This window comes from Metopolophium dirhodum, chromosome 4 (assembly GCF_019925205.1).
Source record: "Metopolophium dirhodum isolate CAU chromosome 4, ASM1992520v1, whole genome shotgun sequence".
Lineage (NCBI taxonomy): Eukaryota > Metazoa > Arthropoda > Insecta > Hemiptera > Aphididae > Metopolophium > Metopolophium dirhodum.
In genome coordinates this window covers 36,460,439-36,485,841 of record NC_083563.1, presented here as the reverse complement: position 1 = coordinate 36,485,841, position 25,403 = coordinate 36,460,439, and the positions used below count along the sequence as shown (strand labels likewise).

General features: G+C 26.8%; 1 protein-coding gene across 4 annotated transcripts in view; it reads left to right on the top strand.

Moving 5' to 3' along the window:
- The window catches only part of LOC132942492 (small conductance calcium-activated potassium channel protein 2), a 190,392-nt gene that overhangs the window by 38,882 nt on the left and 126,107 nt on the right, over positions 1-25,403 (top strand). For 3 of the 4 annotated variants that reach the window (XM_061010913.1, XM_061010914.1, XM_061010915.1), the window contains exon 3: positions 10,562-10,681. The exons of the other annotated variant lie outside the window; for it this stretch is intronic. In XM_061010913.1, the coding sequence (XP_060866896.1) occupies positions 10,562-10,681 (120 nt within the window). The remainder of the gene's footprint in view (positions 1-10,561; positions 10,682-25,403) is intronic. 4 annotated transcript variants of the gene reach the window in all.

Here is a 25,403-nt window from a genome sequence, read left to right as displayed (position 1 = left end):
TTTTTAATAGGCTGTTCTGTTATTTTCAGTAAGTCAGTCATGTTGACGTATTTAAAAATATTTTTTTAATCCATCATCTAAGTAAAAATGAGTGTTGGTCGGTTATCAACCAAAATAATAAAGTCACCCTGGAAAATAGACCCTGCAAAAATAATATTTATAAATTAATTAAAGTTTGGAACCAACAATGGTATCATCACAAAGCCTACTTAAGGACATAAACAATGATAATTTTAAAATTTAAATAAGAACTATACAGGTTGGTCCACTGTGTCTTTCCAATTTCTCTTAGATGTAAGAAAATTGAAAAATAAGTTGTCTAATCCCTTACACATAATGATGTTTTATTTTTATTAACTAAACACATTTGAACAACCAAAAATCAAGAAATATAATATCTCAATTTTAAAATATAGGTAGATTACACAGAAAATATACTGTGCTCGTTTATATCTGTTTAATATATTATATAAACATAATTAAATACAAATTTGTTCGTACATAAAATATAGCTAAAAAGTAGAGTAATATAGCTAAAAAAAATCAAACGGATATAAGCTAACCATATTAAGTAGGTAGTAGTAGTAACTTAACCTAACCAAATGGTATGAGGTAGGAATTATTAGAGTTTTATTAAATGTTAAACTAGGTAATGTTAACGTTAATTAATTAAAAAATAACTGTTTTAATATTGATTTATAATTTTTCAACTAAAATAACTGTTTTGAAGTATTGTATTTTATTCTTCTATAAACTAAAACAATTTTAAAAATTTGCTTAAAACAGCAATCGGAATATATTAATTATAGTTGGATAATGAACATTTCAAATAGGTATAGTTGAATTATTTTTATATGTTAAATTGTTACACAATATGCAATACAACTATTTATTACTTTGTAATATTTGATATTTAGGTATGTTGTTTTTAAATAAATGTTTTGACAAAACTATGTGTTTTAGATACTCGAAATCCAAGTATTATGCTTACGCACACAAATGCATTTAATAATGGTACTTCACTAAAATAATTAACCAAGGTATATCTTAAACTTTTTAAGTATTTCCTCGATAAGAAATATTATAAATATGCTGATTAACGTAATTGTATAAAAGTTTATCTAAAAGTTATTAACATCAAACTATTGCATACCTCAAATTAACACATTTAGAAACTAAATTTATATTTGAATCAGTTGTTTTGTTTCTCAAAGATAATACATTGTTTACTTTTTGTTACAATTACAGACTACAGTACGTTATGAAAGTTTTTGTGTACATTATGTTAAAATTAAACTACTCAAAGGTTTTTCACATAGATTTTAAATTAAAACTAAAACTGATTAACGAATTCACAATGAAATACTGCAATTGTTTTGTTATTAAATAATAAATTAAGATGGCATTTAAACTCAGATATACATGTAGGTATGTGTTGTATATAATAAATTATAATATTATGTATATTAAAATGTATGGTATAAAAATGTTATCAATATTATCATCATACTACACATTTAGTTGAGTATATTTATGTGTAATGAAAATTCTATTCCATTTTAAAGTTTAACTAATCAACAATTCGTTGAAACTTGAAACAATTAAAACATTCGATTAAAAATAAAAACAATTTGATATTTTGAAAATATTAATATTTCCTGGAACCATTTGGTAATCCAATATGAACAATGCAAAGATATTTCTTGATTTCTAAAAAAAAATATAATACTATCCGTAAATGTGTAGGTATTACAGTTTTGTTTTTTTCAAAGACAAATACCTTTTAATTAATATTTCTTAATTAAGATAAATCGGTTATTTTCTATGATTTTTTTTTGCATACAAATATTTTATATTTAAACGCATCGTCAATAAAAAAAAGGTTTTATACTTATAATTTTTATTATTTTCATACTTTTGTTTTTATTTAAAGTTTATAGGCTAATTGGTCAGGACGCAAATGTTGTTATCTCAGCTTAAACAAAATGATATTATTCAAAACATTTATAAGACATAGTATATTATATATTAACTTTATCAAAATATTAAATATTACCTATAATATTATTTATATTGGAAAAAAAACTTTCAATTATTGTTATATTTTTAAAGGTTATTTTAAAACAAATAATATAACAGCAGTCAAAATACCAATTTTTAAAGATTAACAATTTATTTTTTAACCATTAAAATAATTTTATTTTAAAATGTTCAATTTTTTGATTTCTTTATTATTCCTAATTTTTATTAATTTTATGACAATTTAATTATTGTAAAAAAACAGTTCAGAATCATAATTCATTAATCATTACTCGTTAATATAGTCCAGTTAGATAATAATAAAAACAATTTTTTTAATATATATTTAAATTACGGTATCAAAATACATAACTATAGTGTAGTCTCTAGTCTTATTATATTTGTGTGAAGGCTATTGAAGTAAATTTTAGAAAAGTTACTTTTAGAAAATAAACATTTTTAATATAAACGTACAGAATATTTAATTTTTAGAAACTTAATATATTTTAATGTAGTATAAAGTTGTTTATAAAATAATGAATAAAACTAATATTTACAAAACAGTTTTAAAAAATGTTGAAATAGATCACGCATCTATTTTAAAAATAATAAGGTAATACATATTAATATAATTTATTGTAAAACCTCAAATTGTAACCAACGGCTTTCAGAAATTAATTTAGGTTATAATATTATGGTTGTTAATTTGTTTTTTTTTATAATATTGCTTATAATTGATTGCCCAAATAATCCCTCATCCATGTATATGCATGTTTTTTTTAAATATCATATAATATAAATTTGTAAATACTAGGACGAATAGTTAAAAGCTATTGTATATTATTATGCAATCCTTCAGCAACATTTGATGTTTGATACATTCGATTCGTCCTCGATAAAACAGCCCACTTTTCAATAGAAACACGGTAAGAATTCTATTTGTTGTAAATATTATTTCTATATCATATTTTAGACTCTGAGCGGAGTGATAAATGTATTGATTTTACAATGATGTGTGTTTTTTTTTTATTTTGTGTCTGTCATTGCTTTTTTGGGCAGTAAAACCGCTTCGATTTTCTTCAACAGTATCTTGTTTGATGGGAAAGTGAATCTAGTTGGTGCATTCAGAAGGCCAAAATTATTAATAGTTTTCAAAGCGCCGGGAAAAACAAAAAAACAAACTAAGGTAAAACGGGAATATTTACGCAAAATCGGTTTTTGAACAAAATAACAATTATACATTTTATAAACCATACAATTTAAAAGCAATTTTATAATTTTATTGTTTTTCACTTGTTAGAATCTGAATTTTCATCAGCCGATTTTTTTAAGACATTATTTCAAATGATTTGGTGTTGGTGGCTGAGGCGCTAAAGACAGTTGAATTTTTGTAACGATTCTGAGCGTAGAAAGTCGTTAGCCTATAATACTAAATATATATATATATTATATATTATCCAACGACCCAATAGGGTCACGCTAAGTATAAAAAGAAAAGAGCTCCTTAAAGTTCTCACATAGGCAAGACACATGCGAAAACTTCTGGACTATAATTACAGGAATCAACACGATTCACGAAAAGATATTTCTTGAGAAAGCATAACAAATTTGTAGTTAAAAATTGAAGTTTAGAAAATACAATCATCTAATTTGAGATTTTACGTAGAAGTGCATGATGTATTTTTCAAATAATTTTGAACAATATCAACAGAGTTATAGCCAATTTAACTAGAAATTACTATATCGTATTTTCAACATTTTATTAGATAATATTTATGCGTTACCATCCACTATTCGACACGTGATCGGCCGAGAACCTCCACATAATATCATATAATATGACAGTGTTACCGATATTTTACGCGTATGTCGTCATAGATATTATATTCTTTAATATCTATGATGTCGCCATCACAGTGTTTGCCTCCACCACGTCATTCTCGAACACACATTCACTCTCAATCTCGATATCATATTATTACAATTTGAAACCACGTATTTATTGTCGCGTACTCGACTGTAACTACCATAATAAATTAATGTAAGTATCAATAGTTCAAATACTTAGCTATAAAATGATATTACAACTTTCAGAGCCGTTTTTTTTTTGTACTATAAAAATATACTGTAAAATTCTAAGATAAACATTTGATGCCAATTTCAAATGTCTGCGGTAATACGTTTTTGAAATACAACAAAAAAAGAAAATCATTCAATGAGAATTCGTTAATTTAGGGGTAAATATCTAATGGCAAGATCATTTGAACTTCATACGCTCATAAAAAAATAATTTGACCTTCCAGTAAACTTTTTTTTTGTCATAGGTAGATATACTTGTGAAAAATCTGTATTATATTTTCAAATCTTAGATGTATAAAAAAAAAAAATATAATAAATGTCTAACTCAAAATAATTTGCAAATTTTCATGATTTAGACGAATTTTGTCAAAATTCTATCTTAAGACGCTCATAACAGATTGTTGTGAATTTACGCTCAACTTAATTTTTTTAATTACACTAATAACTACTTATGAGAAACCTTTTAATAAAGTTTCAATTTTGTTTAATGAGCGAAAACATTTTTATCGACAATAATTAAATAAAAACTAATAAAAATCGAAAATGTCTTATGCCTTTAAAAACTTAAAGGAGTTAATATATTTTGAAACTGTTATCATATACAGAAATTGCATTATATAAATACTGGTGAAATTTTCAAATGATTACGGTTATTCGTTTTTGAGTAATGTCAAAAATATAAAATCGATTTTGTCAAAAACTGGATTATTAAAAATAAAATTAAAAAAACACACTCATGATTGTAAAATAATTCATCACTTTTCTCAGAATCTAAAATAATCTAAAGTCTTTAATATGATAAAATGTTAACTAATTTTGATCATTATCAAGCTAAGAGCTTTTACTTAAAAATAATAATATTATAATGTATTGTGTATTAAAAATATAATATGTACAATGCACAAATTACATAGGTAGGTTGAAGTATATGAATTTATATCTAAAAACAAATCAGATTTTAAGCTTATAGCGTTATATAAAATTGGTTAAAAGTGGTTATACCAAGGTAACCAGTGTTAGATGAAATAGGTGAAAATTGCATACATCTGGCTCTAAACTCATATTTTTCAGTTTTCAATACTTCTATTTAGTAGTTTTATTATGCGCAGAATATAAAAATAAGTGAAAAATAAAATAAATGCCTTTGCCGTGGTTTACTAACTACTGCCTTGTTGCATGAACTTTCACCAAACATTTGACGAATTAATATTGAGCTAATGGTCCCTTAAATATGATTTAGTGGCCAATGATTGGTTTATTACCTTTTATTAAAAAATTAAATTAATACATTTTTAAAATGCAACCCGGCATAAGTACTTACCTAACTTAATACACTGTATTGTATAATTTGTAAATATGAGAAACAATTATGAATTACTAATACATTTATTCACCTAGTTAAATATTTAAAAAAAAACAATGCATCCTTTCGAATTTTTTAATTGTGGTGTAAATAAAATAAGAATGAGTTAAATGGGCAGATTCTTTGTTGAGTGCTGACAGAAATTTAAAATCTTGGTGGGCCGGAATGTCTTAATTCGACGCTTAGCAGAGCGACATCAACTTTTTAATTTTTATATATTATGTGTCAGCGTGTCACTGAATTATGGTATGAATACTTAATTACTTAATTTATTTCATACTTTTTTAATCGACGTAATATTAATAATAGTATACAGAGATAATCATACAACGATATAGAGAGCTATACCTAATTGTACCTGATCGCATGATTAATAGTTATTTAGCTTGAAACGTTATATTTCTAAAACATGATTTTCCTAATATAAAGACTTTATAAAATGTGATTATCATAATGGTAGGTTTTCTAAAAGTTGACTTAGGTACTAAAACTTGCAAGAGATTCGCTGTATCTATACCGTGTTAATGGTACAGTATGAGATTATAATATATTATTATATTCAATGTAAACCACGAAAATTGTAAAACAACGGCATCAAATTCATAAAATCTTTATGAGGTAGATCCTTAATACAAGATATTATGTCTTGATAATTATATTATAATATTATTTTGTCAAGAAATACTTAAATAGACCTGCGCAGCATAACACAACCGGGAAAATATTAATTCAATAAAATTATATGATAGTATTTCACCAATCGACCACGGTGTGTCGGTATTGTATACTTGTATACGATATGAAATATTTCGACTAGCGAAGATGGTTGACGTTTAATAGGGATGCCTCCCTGATGTCGAATGACACGATATTCCCGAGGGCTTTAAAAATAATTACAGTTCCCGCCGGTCACGTTGGTAAAGTTACTCTAGAACGGTATGTTTTAATTAAAACCTTAACCCAAGTACTTTATACGATAGAACAGAGTGTACGTAGGTGATGTCTAAACACAATGAACCACACTGTTTTAGAGTGAGTTTCAATTTCCAAACACTTCCTATACGAATAAGAGAACAATGTAACATAATTGGGAATTTAAAATTAGCACAAGTATAGAGGTAGGTATGTACATAATTATTACGTAACATTTCAGATCTGTCGTTACCATGGTACTGCACAAAGTTATTGTAAGAGGCCTTCTGTATGTTTGATACTTTTTAAATGTGTATATCATCATGTATATAGTATATCACTATAATATATATTTTTACTAATATTATATCTTAAATAAATGGTATTACTTACACGTAATTTTTTTTTTTTAATTTTTATTATGAATTAAATGTTTACGTAAATTGTAATATTTCGGCCATCAGAAAAGTGTCACAAGAAAATTATTAAAACTGTATTATCATATATGAATTTAAATCCCATTCGTAATTTTTGATGTTAAATTGCCAAACAGCATGTGACTTTTGAACTGAACGGTCTTGACAGACGATTACAAAGGGTCAGTTAATTTATTTTAATTTAAAAACGTAATTGTTATAACATAACAACTAATGAGTAATAATTACCTACACAATATAATAAATTATACACAAAAAAATTGCAATCGTAAAAAATCATCTTCGATTAGTTATAATAATATATTTTTAGATACCTAACACATTACCCCACTAAATATTGGACCAATTTGAGAAAATCGCAATGTTTTGAATGAAAATAAATTGGAATATTGGTTTAAACTTTAAAGGAAATAGTCGATGAATTGTGACTTAGAAAGTGTAATTGATTAATTTGCTTATACATTTGCGTTACTTTTCATCTTCTGAATAATTTTAAACTATATCACCTGCTCTTATATATTATACTCCCATATTCAACTGCCCAATAAAATCACCCAAAAAATATTATATGAATACATTATGATGCTGGTGCTATGAATTGTTTAATTCAATTTTCGCAACATCCTCATACAAAATTTCATATTCACAACAATTATACTTGAAAGTTGAAATTATTTTCTTTTTATTTATTTATTGTGACCCTATAGGTATTTTTTAAAAAGTAATTCGTTCATTACACAATTCAATCAACATTAATCAACCTTTTAGATAAAGAACTTAGACAATTTTTACTTTTTATAAAAATACTTACTAAATTGTTATCTAATATTATTGAACAATTTAACTGACACAAATAAAGACAATATTTAATTTAATATTGTATAATCATTTTGATTAGGTATACGTATATTATATTATTATACATTATGTAAGTTTAATTCTTTAGCATAAACCGATGTCATTATAATACTAATAAGATGTGATATTAGATTTGTTTCAGTTACATAAATTATAAGCAGTACGTTAAACAAAATAAATTATTTTAATTAAATGTTTTTAAGTAATATGAATGCTAAATTAAAAAACAGTTATAAAATATTATAGTCTAAATTATTTCGATGTAAAATGTAAGAATAATTATTACCTACTTCAAATAAATTTAAACATTTGTATTATAATATTTCATAAATGGTAGATCAAAATCATTAATGATAAACGTAAAAATATGATAAGTAAGGTATTGGAGTCAAAAAAACATAATATATAAATTACATATCTCATTTTAAATGTATACAACGATTAGTATAAAAAATAAAAAATCGCCATTGAATTCATCAGAGTCAGATACTGATTGGCCGACACTCATCTCATTTCGCTCATCATGGTGCAGTATAATATGGTGTTTCCATCTTATTAATTTTTTTTATAGAATTCGGTGAAACAAACTGTGCTTCCATTACTGAGAGAAAACATCCTATTGATAAAACCACACATTATCTATGCATAGTACTATCCAGTATAATTGCAAAAGTATAAATATAAAAAGGGGAATGTTTGTATGAACGCAAGTAACCGCTCTGCTGTACAGTAGGTGTTCAACGTACCATAGTCATTGATAAAGTCACTGTAATTTATTTACCTATGTGTTAAATTTGAATTTAACGAAAAAACGTTGCATACGCTAAATTATTCAGCCTATTACTAAGTATATTTTATAATTTTTATGATATATTTATATTGATATTATGTTGATTTATTAATTTATAATTAGTAATACGGTAGGTTGAATTAATTTGTTTTGAAAACATTGCATTTAATAAAGTCATTGTGTGTGGATGTAAAATATAATAATATACGTAAAATGTATTAAGTTCCACAAATAATATTTTTAAATTACACCAAAATATCTAAAATCATCATTCTTCGTTTTTAATATCTAATTGCATATTTTAAAATTATATAATTTATGAAAAATACTAATATAGGTATACATTTTGTGAAAATCGCAAGTATCTATGGATATATTGGGACATTCGTTTTTAAATACAACAAAATAAGAATCATTTGATGAGAAACCGTTATTTTACGTGTGAATATTACATTTTGTCAAATTTTAAACTTAAGACACATAAAAATTTGTTGTTGAATAACACTCTTTTTGTTTTAATTACAGTAATTACAACCTATGAAAATCCTTATGGAAATAAAAACTATTATGAATTTTTAACTACAAAATAATTTGCATATTATAATTGCGATTCTTATAAATTTAGTAAAACATTTAATTTTAAACTTGTATAAACAAATATTATGAAAATCTTGTATTTTCGATATTCTTTAATTGATATGAACAACTTTTGAGGAAACTTGTATTACTTTTTCAAGGTTTTTGACCGAGCAAAAAATATTTCATCGATTTTTAGAAAAAAACACTTAAACAAACCGAAAATGTCAAATGTTTTTATAATATAACTTAACATGACTTTTAGAATTTGTAAAATATAACAATTTATTGTATATAAAATACTAATATAAACATTTAAATTATCTACAGTTATTCATTTTTCAGTTATGTCAAAAAATTTAAAAAAAACAAAGTTGATTTTGACAAAAACTAGTTGTACGTAAAAAATTTCATTTTTCATCTATATTTTGAAAATTACTGGACATTTTTTACATTTAAAAAACTAACCTCAAAGTTGAAAATCTAAGCACTTTTACTGCTCTAAAGGTGATGATAGACACAAAAAAAAACATACAAACATCTTTCTAAAATCAATATATTCAGACTCTCATATGAGCTTAGGTACTAACTATAAATATACAATCGTTACTTCAGTCAAAGATTTTATAGAATATATTACATTATAATTATTGCAAATAAAATAATTTACAATTAAAAATATGCGTACTATTTATGTTTTAATCATATAAACCTGGTTAAATTATCATATTTGTTATGCTAATAGATTTTATTTGCATAATATAATCAATACATTTATGTTATCACGTATACTAAATCAGAAACCAGAGTAATAATGAAAATAATTCTTTGTAGAAAATAAAAACAATGCAGTTTTTATAGGTAACTGTGCATACTTAAACTTTAAAATTAAAAATAAATTAGATAATATATTTCAAACTGTCTAAATCTGAAGTTCTTAGCATTAAGGGTTACAGACCAATTCATTAGAAGTTTCAAAACTTCGAAGTTACTGTAGTAGCTTTTAGGATTAATATTATTCAAATATTCTAATTTCAATAACATGAAATACATATTCAAACAGTAGGTACATATTTTATGTAATTTTACCATATTTGCAGCTCGTTTGTATAATATTAACTCTGTATAATATAATCATCATGACATGTTAACTTTTTTCTTATATGTAATAGCATGTTAAAAGAACATAATTTAATAATATTTATATTATAATGTAATATGCATGCATTCATATTTCACTAACTACATACAACGCCTTTTTTTTCATGAAAATGCTCTGTTGAACTATTTATTTAAATGCGAGTACTCAACACAAACGCCTAGCATAGTTTGTTATATTATTTTAATTCCTATGCCAGAAATATTATTTATTATTACTGTAATGATACTGAAAATGTTGTTGAATCATAAAACCATTTAAGCTAAACCGATATTATATTGTCTTGAAAATATAATTTGTAATGAAAATTATAGGTATATTATTGATTAGTTTGATTTATACAAAAAATTATTCTATATGGGATCCAGGCGGGAATCCTGCTCTCAGCTCAGACGTTGGCGGCTCAGGGGACTCAGGCGCGTCGGGCACGACTCAGACGTGCATTGACAGAAGCTGCGAATTCAGACACAGTTCCAATCATCAAAACGGTACAGAAAAAAAAAAAATACACACACACACAATACTGTAATACTCGACACACACATGTTTATGGTTTATCTCGAAATTATTTTCACCAACGCCGTTATTATTGTACACACATCAAAATAGCACAGATTTTTGCTCACCACCGGCTTCCCGGACATTTAACAATTAATTTGAAATGCACGAGCTTTGAATGCAACACTGTAATATACGTCCCCCATCCCGTAGTAGAAACTTTTTACCAATGACATGTTGTGAGTGAAACAGATAAACGACGCTTCAACGAACATGAGTCATTGCCTGCCATTTTTATTGGTCCCTGGTTATGTTCCCTCTTACTTTTATTTTTGCAATAACGTTAAAATTGTGACTAAAACGCACATTCTGTTATGGTAAAAAAATTAATATCAAAAAAAGCGCAGTATGATAAATTGCTCACTATTACGATCTTTTCTTCCAACAACAAAACACTCAAAAAGCGAAACATTCATCTTTTTCAAATCTCTATGTTTGACAAACATCCCACAATGTTTTCCATATTCCATGTGTTGTTATTACATTTGTCTAGCTGAGTACTGATCGACGTTGACGTAATAAAATTGATGTCATAACTATTGTAATAAATTGTTCAATTTTAATTTAATTTAAATATATGTGGACGCATTCGTTTATTTTTTAAATATGTGAATGTAATTGATTTTTTCTCTGCTGTGATTAAAAAAATAAAATAATACATAACACCGAAAATATGTAATTCTCCATTTGAAAACAAATACATATGTACCTATATGCCTATTATACCTAGGTATAATATTGTATAATATTATGTTATATAACTACAACAATATACTCACGAGTATAAATTAAGTACCTACTTATAAGTTATTAGTATATAACCATTGACTTTGCGAAATAAGGAGGGAACTTTACATGAACTATAATTTATAAGGTATGAAAATGGCAGGTACCTATGTCGTTAATGTTAAACCAGAATTAAAATAAGTATACATTTTAAATTTTACATGGCGCGAGCGTCCCGAAATACAATGAACTGATTTTGAATATTTGTAAATTTTGATTGGTAAGATATATAATAAAAACGAATATAACTTATGTTATAGGATACGCTCACAAAATATATTCTATATGTCTCCCCACTACGATATAAATGCGGTATTCGAATTAATGTCAAGTATTTAATTATGTACTATTTAAGTACTTGTATTGACTTACTTACTTGTCATAAATAAGTAACTCGTATCATGGGACAGAGCAAATCATATTTACATTGTTAAAATAAAATAGTGGTACACCATTATTGTAAAAATGTTTAATTTATTACATATATTACAACTATTTTGTTTGCAATTGAAATATCATAACGTACCTAATAATAATAACTATTTTGAAACATTGTGAATATCAATATTATAATATTATTATTATCATATTTTATATTGAATCACGTCTTGATTACTATAAATCAACAAAATTAGATTTTGTTATCGGACTATTATATTTTTATTTTTGAATGTGTAGTCTTTCAAAATCGTTTTAATTATGTCAATGGCTTATAAATTATAAAAATATATTAAAACATATATCATGTAATACACATTACAGGGAGTATAATATTATTCACGATGGTAAAGTATAATCCATGACCATCATCCATCACCAACTTATGGACCCTTGTCGTTATAGTTCCATGAATATTTCGCAGTTGGAAAAAAATAATATGTCGTATCATGCGCCTGTTCATACACACATATTATTAAATTTCTATATATATTTTTTTAATAAATACAACGTGATTGTCATACATTATTCAGTAAATATAATAATAAAAACAATTTAAATCACAATTGTATGTTAATCAAAATAGATCAAATTTAAAAAATCGTGAATAGCTTGAAATAATATATTAATATCTTAGTTCAAAAATGCATTTGAACGTATATATTTTGGTCAAACAAATTTTACATTTCAACTATATTAAATAATTTTCACTTGTCTCTAAAATAATCGTGTGGTTAATTAATATTAAAATTAAATTAATACAAATTTTAAAAGTATCATTAATTTTTGAATTATAGTTCAAATATTATATTCAAATATTATAGTTGCATTTCATATTTTTTTGAATATTTATCATTTTATGGATGGTCTTAAAGGCCCAATAAACCGAAAATAAAAAAAAATATAATGTATTTCCACATAAATCATTATTTATATTGGTTTATGAAGAAAAAAATCAAATATATAACTATTATAATACTAATAGGTACATATACATGTTATGTTTATAAATGTACACGTATACTACATTATAATTTATAAACACATTACTTAATGTCTTTAATGTTTTTGAAAGTTTTTTGTTGATTTTCACTACATTATAAGAAGAGTTTAATAGGCGGCACTTGGCTCTAATTGTTGGGGTGCAAAAATTAATCGCAATTTACTGACCAATTAAAATGATTGGTTTTGCCCTCTCAGTATTTTTTTGTGGGGGGGCAACTGTTCCCTCGTGACTCTCTACCCTCCCAAATGCCGCCTATGGAGAGTATACTTGCTTAGCATGCCTAAGTGTTTATCTAACGATATCTAAAAGAGCTTAGTTTATTTTACACAGTCTAACGCGGTGACGTTTTCAGCCTCAATGTGTAGCAGAACAAACAGAGGGTATGATCAATACTGTGTCCCTTGTCTTTTCGTCGTATTGTTTTCCCTGAACATAATCAGTACACATTCACAAAAACACACGTCTACAACATATAAGTAGATGGTGTTTTTGTTTTTTGTTATGTTTCTTTAACCATTTTATCCAAAAGGCTTTTATATATAAATGTTGTGAATTTTCAGATCGTTTAATCACGTCACACAATATATATTTAAACGATAAATACTAGAGAATTGGCGAAACGCCAAAGATTAACGAAAAAGAATAAATTTGTTTATTAATGCAATTCATATTCAAATCAGCGGTAGCAAAAAAAAAAGGTGGATAATTAATCATTTTGTTGGTCATTATTATTATGTGATTATGAGTGTGAGTGCGGGGGAGGAGGAATTGTAATTAACAACTTTGAAAATTTCCATAAATAAACCCTTAAAAACTACATAAAAATAAAATGATGCACACACACACATAAAATATATATACCTATAATAGATGTATACAGGTATATAAGATGTATATTATTAGTACTTAAAAAATAAACACAGTTTACAAAGTTATTCTTATTACATATTGAAGTACCTATAATATACCAGCAAGCCAGCAAGGTGTCTTCATTAACATCCAATTACTTATCTTTATAATTAAAATATATATAGTTTACACCTGGTTTAAATTTTTAATTATATATACGTAACTTAGGATTTTTTTCGAATACGAGATGCTATTTTATAACAAAATATAAGAAATTAATAGTTAATTAAATTTAATTGCATCACAATTTCCTATGGTTTATAACAACAATTATATAGATAACCTATCAAGATTTGAAAGTATTTTCTTTTTATTAATACTTATAAAAATAAATTTTAATAGTAAGGCGTTTAAATTAGCAACAAATATCGAAATAAAAAAAAAAATGTGTTCTTAAGTTCCTATGTTATATATTTTGTATACATTAAACACAATACAAAATTTGTATTAATTTAATTACAATGATTTTAAAGAATGTAGTTTATTTGCTTGGATGGAAATATTTATTGACGATAAAAATAATAGTTACTATACAATGTCATAATTTAGTTCATATACTTTTATATATTTATTATAATATGTACACACGTCTGTCGTCTATATAACATATCATGTTCATATGTATTTATGTACGAAACTGGTTTAGGGTATATATTACATATTCATACCACGTAGGTATGTATGTTATACAGTATTATCATTTCTAGATTAGTTTATCGGAAATTGGTCAGCCACAACCTACCCTCCGGGTTAGGTTAACCCAACCCAACAGTATTTTAGCATAGTCGTATTGTTGTGATACAATATAAAGGATCCGTATACATTATGCTCATCGCGGATGTAACGACTTCCTTGTGTGTTTTCCTGGACCGTAATATCCGCTACACTATGCAAATTGTACGGATGTCTATTAACCTATGGAACAGAGTTTTCGACAATACGGCACTATTTAGCAAACAAAATGTCTCTATATAAGGTTCTTTTCTTGACTAATAATGATAACCTTTTTATACCCGAATGAATTTCAAATTGTATATTATCACGAATATTCTGGCATGGAATAAGTCGATATATTTTCCTACCCAAACGTCAAAAAAAAAAAAACCTAAGTAAACATTCAGCGATAGGAGACAGTATTCCTATATAAGGTTAGAATATTATTATGACCTATTTACACCGGCAATGTATTCGAAAAAATATTTATTTTTACACTCTAAAATCTAGTTATCAAAATCATTGATATTCATAGAAATACCTACTACGAAATGTTTAAATTCATTCGATTTTATTTCAGATTCATTTTCCATCAAAAATATGAACTCATGAAGCATACTTTAATATGTTAACTTTAATCATGTTGTATGATAAAATGATTTGTTAATATATTCATATACCTAATAATATTCTTAATGGAATTGAAATAATAAAATTTAAATTATTGTTACAATGTAACGAAATAATTATAAATAAGCGTACATCTATTCATTTAAATAACCAAAATCTATACTTATATTTTATATCCATAAATTATTCTTATATTATACATTTTATCAAACAAAAATTATTTTAATCATCATCGATTTAAGATATTTATAATTGTATATAATGGTATATAATTATGTACCGCATTATTAACAGCTACAAGTTACAACTTATGTCAAAATTATATTCAAACCTCAAGGTATTAGGCTTCATTGATCTCTATTTCTAACATTTGTCTTATTACACGTTTTTGATAAAGCTACATAATTTCGTTGATATGTAATTTATCAATTTAATCTATACTTAACCTAATTTTTAATGTTTAATGCTGTTCACAGATAGAGTTAATTTATGAGAATTTAAAATTTAAAATGTGAACAATATATTGTAATAAATTTGAATTATTTACTTGTTATCATGATTTATAATGTTATTTTATGTTTTGAACGGATACCTACTTTTACTGAGATACAAACACATTTTGTAAAGCTAGAGTCAAAAAGACTTTAAAAGTTAAAATAGTATAAGAAATAATCGTTGTTTGATATTGTTGACTTCCGTGCACTCTTTGTCAGTTATAACATTTAAACCACATAATTTAAAAACAAATTCTTGACAATTTAGGCGATTAAAAATAAATTAAAACAATCACAAAGCTAACTTTGTATAATACAAACTTTATCATTCATGATAAAATCCTATATTTAACATTTTTAAGAATGAAACTTAATAAAAAACCTATTATCAATGTATTATAATTATATATCAGAAATGTAATAATTAATATCGAACATTAAAAAACTTTATTTGAACTATTTTTTACATGTGTTATCAATAACTTTTAAGTTTTACGGAAAAGTCAGAACAGAACCCGACGACCTATACCGAAACCTATAGGAAAAATACCATCAGAAATACCAATTGAAAAATAAAATGTACATTTTTATTTTTATTTATTGATCTTAAGCATCGGCCACTATATGGCCATTAGCATTTTATAGGGGGCTTGAGGTTGGTTGAGGAACACGTGTATTTGGGGAGAAGATTCTTCACTAAAAACCCGGGTGGTCACCCATCCGGGAACAAGCGACACCGGCCGATGCTTGACCTCAGAACACGTTAATGACTGAGGCCAACCACCGTACCGCACCAGACTCCTATTATAATATTATACTCTTCTAGAATTGTAACACTGATTTAATCAATCAATATGTTTATGTGTATATTAAACAAATCTGATGATGATCGACAATTATATAATATAATTATAATATGACGTGTATAGTTTAATCTTATGAAATAAATATTGTAAATGATAAAACTGACAATATTTATATATTGAAAAACGCGAACACCACTATAAGCGTATTTATATCAAAACACTTGTCCTCGCTACATGACAAAAATATTAAAAACAATTTTCGTAGTTTTGCATATGCTCAACGAATAACAATGACTTCCAAGGTACTCATATTGTATTTCTCAGCTTTTTTTTTAGTATTATTTCCGTACACACTATATTTATTATATATTGTACAATGTACATTTTCTACACCACAACAGCTGTATATCGTATGCGTAAGCGTTTGAATTACTTGGATATAAAAAATTACAAATAAAATAAAAAAAATAGCGATAAACAAGAAAACACTATGTATTTGAGACGTGAATTGTACACCAGTTACTGGTTAAATTCCACGGGGATGTCGACATGACCCTATACAGTGCGAAAGTTGTGGTAAACATACAAAAATAACAATGTGAGAAATCCGCTTTATTATGGCTGGTGAAATTATTGACTTAAGATGTGAAATGGGGTGCTTTGTACTTTTATCACTCTATATTTCTCAGTTCTATAATAAGACGTATATACTATATTGTATTATATAATATAATATATATGTTTTATGCATTTATTTTTGCAACAGCAATATTATGGTAATGAACCGTCAGCCGGTGGAGTAGCACCACCGTCTTAGCGATGATGAGCACTAAAGTCAATTCTGGATACCCGGGGGACTATAGTGGGTGGAAAAAGTTGAGGATGCCATTGTAACGATTAGTCGTTCCTCGTGTCCACCGCCAACCAGATCTCGGGCAGCGATATTAAATCACGATAAAATCTTAAGTCTTTTACGACAGTCTATTAAACGCTTTTGTCTCCTCCCTCAAGGACCTCGTCCATTTTTTACATCTACAGAAATCGTTATTTCCTCCCTCCCCGTCTTTTTACATTCGACTACCACCGTCTCTTTCATTGCCACGTCATCCCGTCTAGTATGGTGTCGTAGTACTACAGTACCCCGTCAATCGGGCAGAGAAAACAAAGAGAAGCGAAAATAATCAATACACCACTCATTCTGTCCACAACTCACTTTCCTTGACGATAATATTGTTATTGTGTTTCATTTATTTCGGCATCTGGTCCGACCATTATAGCGACTTCGTTAGCATACACGAATATTCAGAATTCAATATGGTCCCTACTCCCTAGATACCCCAGGCATTGTTAAAGGAATGACATATTTGAATCAAACTCGTTTAGATGTAGTTCATCTCATTTAATACTCCAGACGTATTTGAACGATATTTCAATATTTGTATTGGTATTTTCCACCATTCATAACTTCGTCAATAACAGCGATTATTACACGTCTTACGAACTATTCAATACCGAACAAGACGATTTTACATATTTCACCAATAAAAATGTATTAGTTAATTTAAGAAATTCAATTTAAAACCATTTAAAAAACATACAATATTCATTGCGTACCTAATTATAAATTATTTTTAATGTTTACTTAATATACTTTAATAATTTTAATAATATGTTATAATAAATAACAGTCAATATGATTTTTTTGTAAATATAATGGTATATTTTACATAATATGAATTTAGGATTTATTAATTTTCATATTTTTTGTGGTGTTTTTAGCATGTGCTAAGTAACATATTATATATATATTATATAGAAATCGTGGAAATCGTCTAAAATGAAAAGGAAAACTAAAATCGACGATTAAAATCGTCCAGGAGAGCAATTTTAAGATTTGAGTTCAAATATTTTACTCCTTGAATAATATTTTTTTTTTAAATTAAAGTTCTAAATGCCTTAGAAAATGCAGAAACTTGTATAGTTTAATTCACAACATTATAATAATGATTTGCTGTTATGGTTGATATACAAATTAATAAAATACAAATCATAAAATGTTTAGTATGAAAAGGTTTTACAATATTAGAATATTTAGAACTTTTTTATCCATTAGGATTTCATCCTAAAATAAAAATAAATATATTTAATTAGAACGTTTTTATTCTTATTTATTATTTTTATTATTGTTAGCTGAATCCTTTTCAGAATGATGCTTTCTTGTTCTACCAATCTTCTATCACGAAACAATGTAATAATTATGAAACATCAAAATTCTATTGAATATGGATAAATGTAATAATTATTATTGGTTTATTATTGGTAGTGATTAATTTAATTAGAACCTTTTCACACTAACGTATTGTTAATAATTGTGTTCCATTAACCGAGCGTTTTAAATTTGATTAAATTGTATTTATAATTTAATTTTTGATGATTTAGAACCTTTTATTTTTAAAAAAGTTGTCAATAATGATCGTATAATCATAAATGTTAGCTTAAAAAATACGCCTTTTGCATTCTAAAATTAGTTTAGTTAAAAAGTGACTTTTGAAAAAAATGCGATTTAAACCCTTTCCATTCTAGACCCACGAAATATATATAATATGTTCTTTTGTGAAATGGTGAAGTATAAAACAAAGTTTGACTTAGAAGTTAAGATATTTCATCATATTTTACACAAAGAGGCATATTTAACAAATTTGATTATTGATATCATATAGTGCAATATTGCAATGTTTTCCCGTTCTTTTTCATCAATTTTATAGCATTTTTTGGTAATTTTAATTACATATACATCTGAATATTATGTTTAGTAATAAGTCCAGAGCCCTAATAATTAATGATAATAAATCTTTCAATATTATTTTATCATGCGTTTTCATTTATAGCTATTAAATTTAAAAATATATAGTTACATGTTTAAGAGCATATTTCGGTAATTTTAATAATTAAATACAATAATAAAATATATTTATTTGTTGTTTATTTTAAATAATCCATAAATATAGAAAATAAAAAAGGATGAATCGTATTTTATTGTAACTAAAACATTATCAATTGTTTGGAAATAAATGTAAATCAAATAAAAAAACAAATAATTGAACCCTTGTTCAATGAAATTAATAAAATTAAAACATTAAAAGTAGGTACTAGTTTGTATACACAGAAACAGCGAAATTGCCTATTTAATGCGCCGTGTTACACTTTATAGTGTAAAATAATATATTATTATACTATATCATTAGTGGTATAATATTTAAATTAATATAATACCAAACACGGAGTTTTTTCATTTATTTTATTACATTTGCCCATTTAAATAATTAAAAACCAATTATATTTCACATTCCATTTATCTATTAGAATTGACAACAAACGATTTTTTATGACCTACACAATGATGTAATATGCATGATACTAGGCAGGTTTTAAATTAATATTTAAACAAATTCATAAAATTAATAATTTATATTCATTACAAAATAAATGCTATTAAATAAACTGCCTACTGAGGTTAATTACTATAACGATAACTTGAAAAAAGTATGCCCGAATTTTCCAAAATATGTAATTTCTATCTAATATGTACTTAAAAATACAACATATTACGAACCTGTATTTTACCTATTATATTATTAAGTGTGCGTAGAGTATCTACTAAGTGTTGTGTATTAAGTTTAAAAAAAATTAATATTTCATAATATTTTCTCAGTTTTAAGATGGAATTGAATGTGAAAAATTAAAATAACAATATATTATCTCCATTATAAATAAAAACTTAAATAATTATAGACTTATGTAGAACGGTACTACAAAGTACAAACATAATATTAATAATTAACTAAATTAATAATTACTATCCAACGTCTTAATCATGTTTTTTTGTTTTCAAACATATAAATCGGTAAATACGTTGAATTACTAATTGGGTTTTAATAAAATAAGTACAAAATAAAAATTCTGATCACCACATATTTACAACAATTGTTTAAGGAGTAGTGCATGCAAATTCTATCATTCATAAACACAATAATCATTGATAATATAAAATATAAAATAAATGATATTATCATCACGTTTCGTTGATATTAATTAGTGTATGATAATGATTGATATTGATAATTCAGATTTAAGAAGCCCGGTGGCAGTTTTTCTAATTTTCCGGAATTCTATAAAATTTGAAAATTAAATTTTACATTTTAGTTGCCACTTTAATTATAATACTTTTCCACTAATCTACTTACTGATACCTATTTAGGGGGTGTTGATAGGGTGTCTAATATCGAAAAAGTGACTCTACGGGAATAATTCTCAGGCCTTGTATAATTGTCGGATTTGTATGACTATTTTTTTATCTGAAAGAAGAAGACTTCCTACAGGCCACAATGAACTCCGATTTTTTATTTTATTTCAAATAATGGTATAGTATAATTTATGAAAAAACGCTGAAAATTGTATTATTTTTGAAGACATATTATAAGGTTTGTAAAATAAAATATTTAAAAATGGAGTTCAATGCGGCCTGTAGAATATTACCCTCTATTGTTTAAAAAAAAAATATATAAAATTTGGTCGATTCCATATTACAGGATCATTATTCCCGTAGAGCGTATTTTTGTAAATACGATCATTAAAAATGATATTTCCTCGAAGGTGGTATCACGTGATAATTCATACACTGTGAATAACTGAACTTCTGTGGAATATCGTGGAATTTGAATCCACCTCGACCATTATTGGGATCACCTCGCATTATTCGAAACCGATTCGGCGGTTCGGCGCAGATGATAATTTGTAATATATACTCTGTGAAAGGGTTTATAAGTGGATAATGACCGCTAAACGTAACCATCCCGGTTGGAAACGCATTATTATTATTATCATTACGCGACCGTACAGGCCCCCGATCGACCTAACCTATCTCAACACCTCGAAGCAAACGGGTCTCGTCGAGAATCGTTATGTGTTTACAGTTTTACGCCACTTCACGCGTGGAGTTTTCCCGTTCGTAATTTTTTTTTTCTCTCGTCGTCTTTGTTTTGTTTTGCTCCCGTCGTCCCGCGACCTTTCGTCCGATTCAACATGCCGACTGGTACGGTACGTAACGGTTAAACCCATATGTGAATTTACACTCATTTGGTAAGCGCCCACACACACACACACACACACACACACACACACACACACACACACACACACACACACACATACTTTGGCGTGCACGTGCTTACACAATGGATTATAACACCTGACCGAAAGGGGTACGGCGGAGGTACGAGAGGGTTGAATAATTGAATCGATACGGACCAACGAACAGTGCCGCCGGCGGCGGTGTTGTCGTACGAACGGCGAACACGAAAGTCGGATAGCTACGCAAGACGCGGAGCACCAGAGGGGAAACAGATTTTCATCATCGCACGCGCGCTAATTGTCCGCGAGTTATTTGTTCGGCATGGCTCTGGGGGGGCGAGCACCTACCCTACGGCAGTGGCAACAGTGTATTTATATACATGATATAATATTGTTGTATATATATATAGCACCGACGCCACTGTATGGTGTGTCGCGTTTCCACCCCGTCCAACCGCCCGCCGGTCGTCATTGTTTACCGTCGATCCTCGCCGTCGTACGAACCCATTTACAAAACGGTCGAAAGGGTTGTTTGACCGTGTTAACGTCCGAGGTTTACGGAATTTACGATTTCACGGTGGGCGGAGGACAGCGTATACGTATAGTGCGAGTAGTATGCACACACACACACACACACACACACACAGATAAATATCTATAGGTGTATGTATAGTGTCACGATATTATGTGCGGCACCGCGAGATAAACCCGAATCGGTTCACTATAAATACGCAGGCGGAATTTGGGTTAAATTGCTCGACATGTATATCTTCGCGGTATGCGATAGGCACGGCGTTATTTAGCGCGTCCGTCTGCGCTGGCAATTTAATGTTTCGTATTGGCATTTCTATTAAATTTTCGTGCAGCGGTTCACCAGCTCACAGGCCTTCTAATTATTATTGCTGACGACTTTTTAAAATAACTGTAAAACGCATTTCGATCGAATTGTTTGAGCTTCGAGAGCGCATTTCACACGAAACGACGCAGATCGCAATAAATATTTTAAACTAAACAAAAAAAAAAAAACAAGACAGTAAAAATATGAACTTTCGAAAACCGAATAGTTTATATTATGTTTTAGATAATAATTGGTTTTATAGAAATGTATACTGTGGTAAGAATCGTGCGTGGATTTAAAACTGTCGTGTAAACTATAATAATATGATAACGTAGATACCTACCTAGCTGATAACAAAATTATTTTAGTTGTTTTTAATTTGAATGTATTTTTGAAAATGTAAAATCAGTTTATATAAATAAAAGCTACCGATTCTATGAATGCGGATTACTTGATACGTCCGACTTGTGATTTCCATTTCTAACAAGTAACGCCAATGCACTTCAAGAGAAATATCTACTAAACAAGCGGGTAGTAGAAAAACATAAAACACGAACGAGAATTTAATTTGTATTTCTTATTACATCAAAAAGCTTAATAATTAAATGTTAAATTGTTTCTTTAGTCTTAAAAATATATACGCGCATACCTTTACAACATACTTTCTGTGCAACATCAATAGGTAGGAGGTACCGCATTTAGGAGCAAACCAAAATAGTATTAAAAAAATAAAAACACGTGTTATTTGGTAAGACTCATCATGTTTGTTAAAAATATAATTTATTTTAATACCTATAATAGCGAAAATTGAGATATTATATTATATTATATTATATTCGTATTCGTTTGATTTATTTAAAACAACAAATCGATGAATATCATAGTGGGCAATTTTAAACTACAATAATAATATGTTGCAGTCTATAATGTATATTATATGTCTGCACTTAAATATTACACCATAAAATATAATGTTGTAAATAACCATGAATTCGTATAGCTTATAATGTGCATGAATGTGTGTTCATATAATATCGACTATAGGTACTGGCTATAGAAAAGATAATAATTAAGTTATATTATATATAATGATTCCGACATTATAGTCATATGTATAATTTAATATACCTAACTAAGATTCGAGAATATTATTTATCAAAGACAATATTACATACTATACATCTAAATACCTGAATAGAGAATCAATAGGTATTGAAAGAGTTACGGCTTGCTTGCACAAAATACATGATTCTATATGCCAGAGAACTGATTTATTATTTACATTCATTAACAAAATAAAGGTTGGTATTGGTTTTTCAAAACCTTCTTTAAAATTAAATCAATACTGCAATGTATAGTGTAATTAAAATTATTATCTTTTTAATAATCTATAACTAAACTGAAACTTGAACAAAAATAATAGTTATCAAATTTGGTTTATTTCAAATTTAGGTACCATGATGCTTCAATTATATATAATGTAATAACTGTAATATAAAATAATAAATACAAAGTATTACAAACAATGAACCCATAAAAGTATTTAAAAGTAGAACATTTAATTGTAAATCTGCTTTAAAAGTAAGAAATATTGGTTTTGTGGCTAATTATCTGACCTGTCACCTGTATGAGTTTCGGGATATAAATTAGAACCCTTGCTATACCTTTAGCATTATACTGTTTCAATCAAGTCATTCCAAGCAATAAATTCGAACCATACTTCACAAAACAACTGTATTGATATACTATAAGTACTTCCAAGTTTAATATATTGTACGAGGGAAGTATTTTCGTACTCTTACAACAAACTATTTATTTAAAACAACAAATATAATCCACCGTATTAAAGTCGAATACATAATAGATCAACTTGCACCTTATTTCAAGCGTGGGTACCTATAATATGTTTAACCCATGTTAATTGTTAAAATTTTGAAAATATTTTTAACACTCGACAAAAACTAAATTGTTAAATTGTATATTTAAATTGTACGCATTAAAAATGTTAGCTTCGTCGATATACAACACATTAAAAACATAATAGGTACTCGATAACCATAAATTAATTATGTTGAGAACAAATTAAGAAGTAATAACTATTTTCCAATTTAATTTGTTTCAATTATATCTACATGCTGAACTTGATGTAATTTTAAAAACACATAAAACTACCTAACTAGGTTTATTTATTTATATATAATGTACTTTAATTCGTTTTTAATTTATACCCTTAGAAGCATTCGGAGTATGTTATAACAATTACGACATTCAGTCGGAAGGGCGTTGCCATATCCATATGATAAATCAAAATAAATATAACTAATCGATTGGAAAAAAAAAGCATCAACAACTAAAATCTAGCGTAATGCGTATTTTGTCATTTTTTCAAATGTATTGTTATTCAGTAATATTACATCTGTTTGTCGATTTCCATATTCACTTACACTAAAATGTATTACACCCATAATATTATGTTAAACTTATTATTCTTTGTAAGTACTATATCACTCCAGGGGTTTAATATTATTATGATTAATTTTAAACAAGCACCTATCCATATTATTTTCCTTGTACAGTTTTAATTTATTTTACGATTAAAAAAAAAAAAAACACTATTTAAAGTAATATGTTACTAATACATGGATTTACTTATTACCACTTCATATGATGTCGATAACCATTATTTTCAAAAAATATTTTAATTTTAGATCCCTTTTAGTAATTATAAAATAATTTCAGAGTCATTGGACCGTGCGTGTTTTTTTATGTGACATGAATGGTACATTATATCAACATGTCGAAAACTTAATTAGTAATTTCAAAAATAGGAAAAGGGTCTTTTCAGAATCTAAATAGGGAATGTCCACTCCGTGCATACGAGACACCGTCATTTATGTCAGA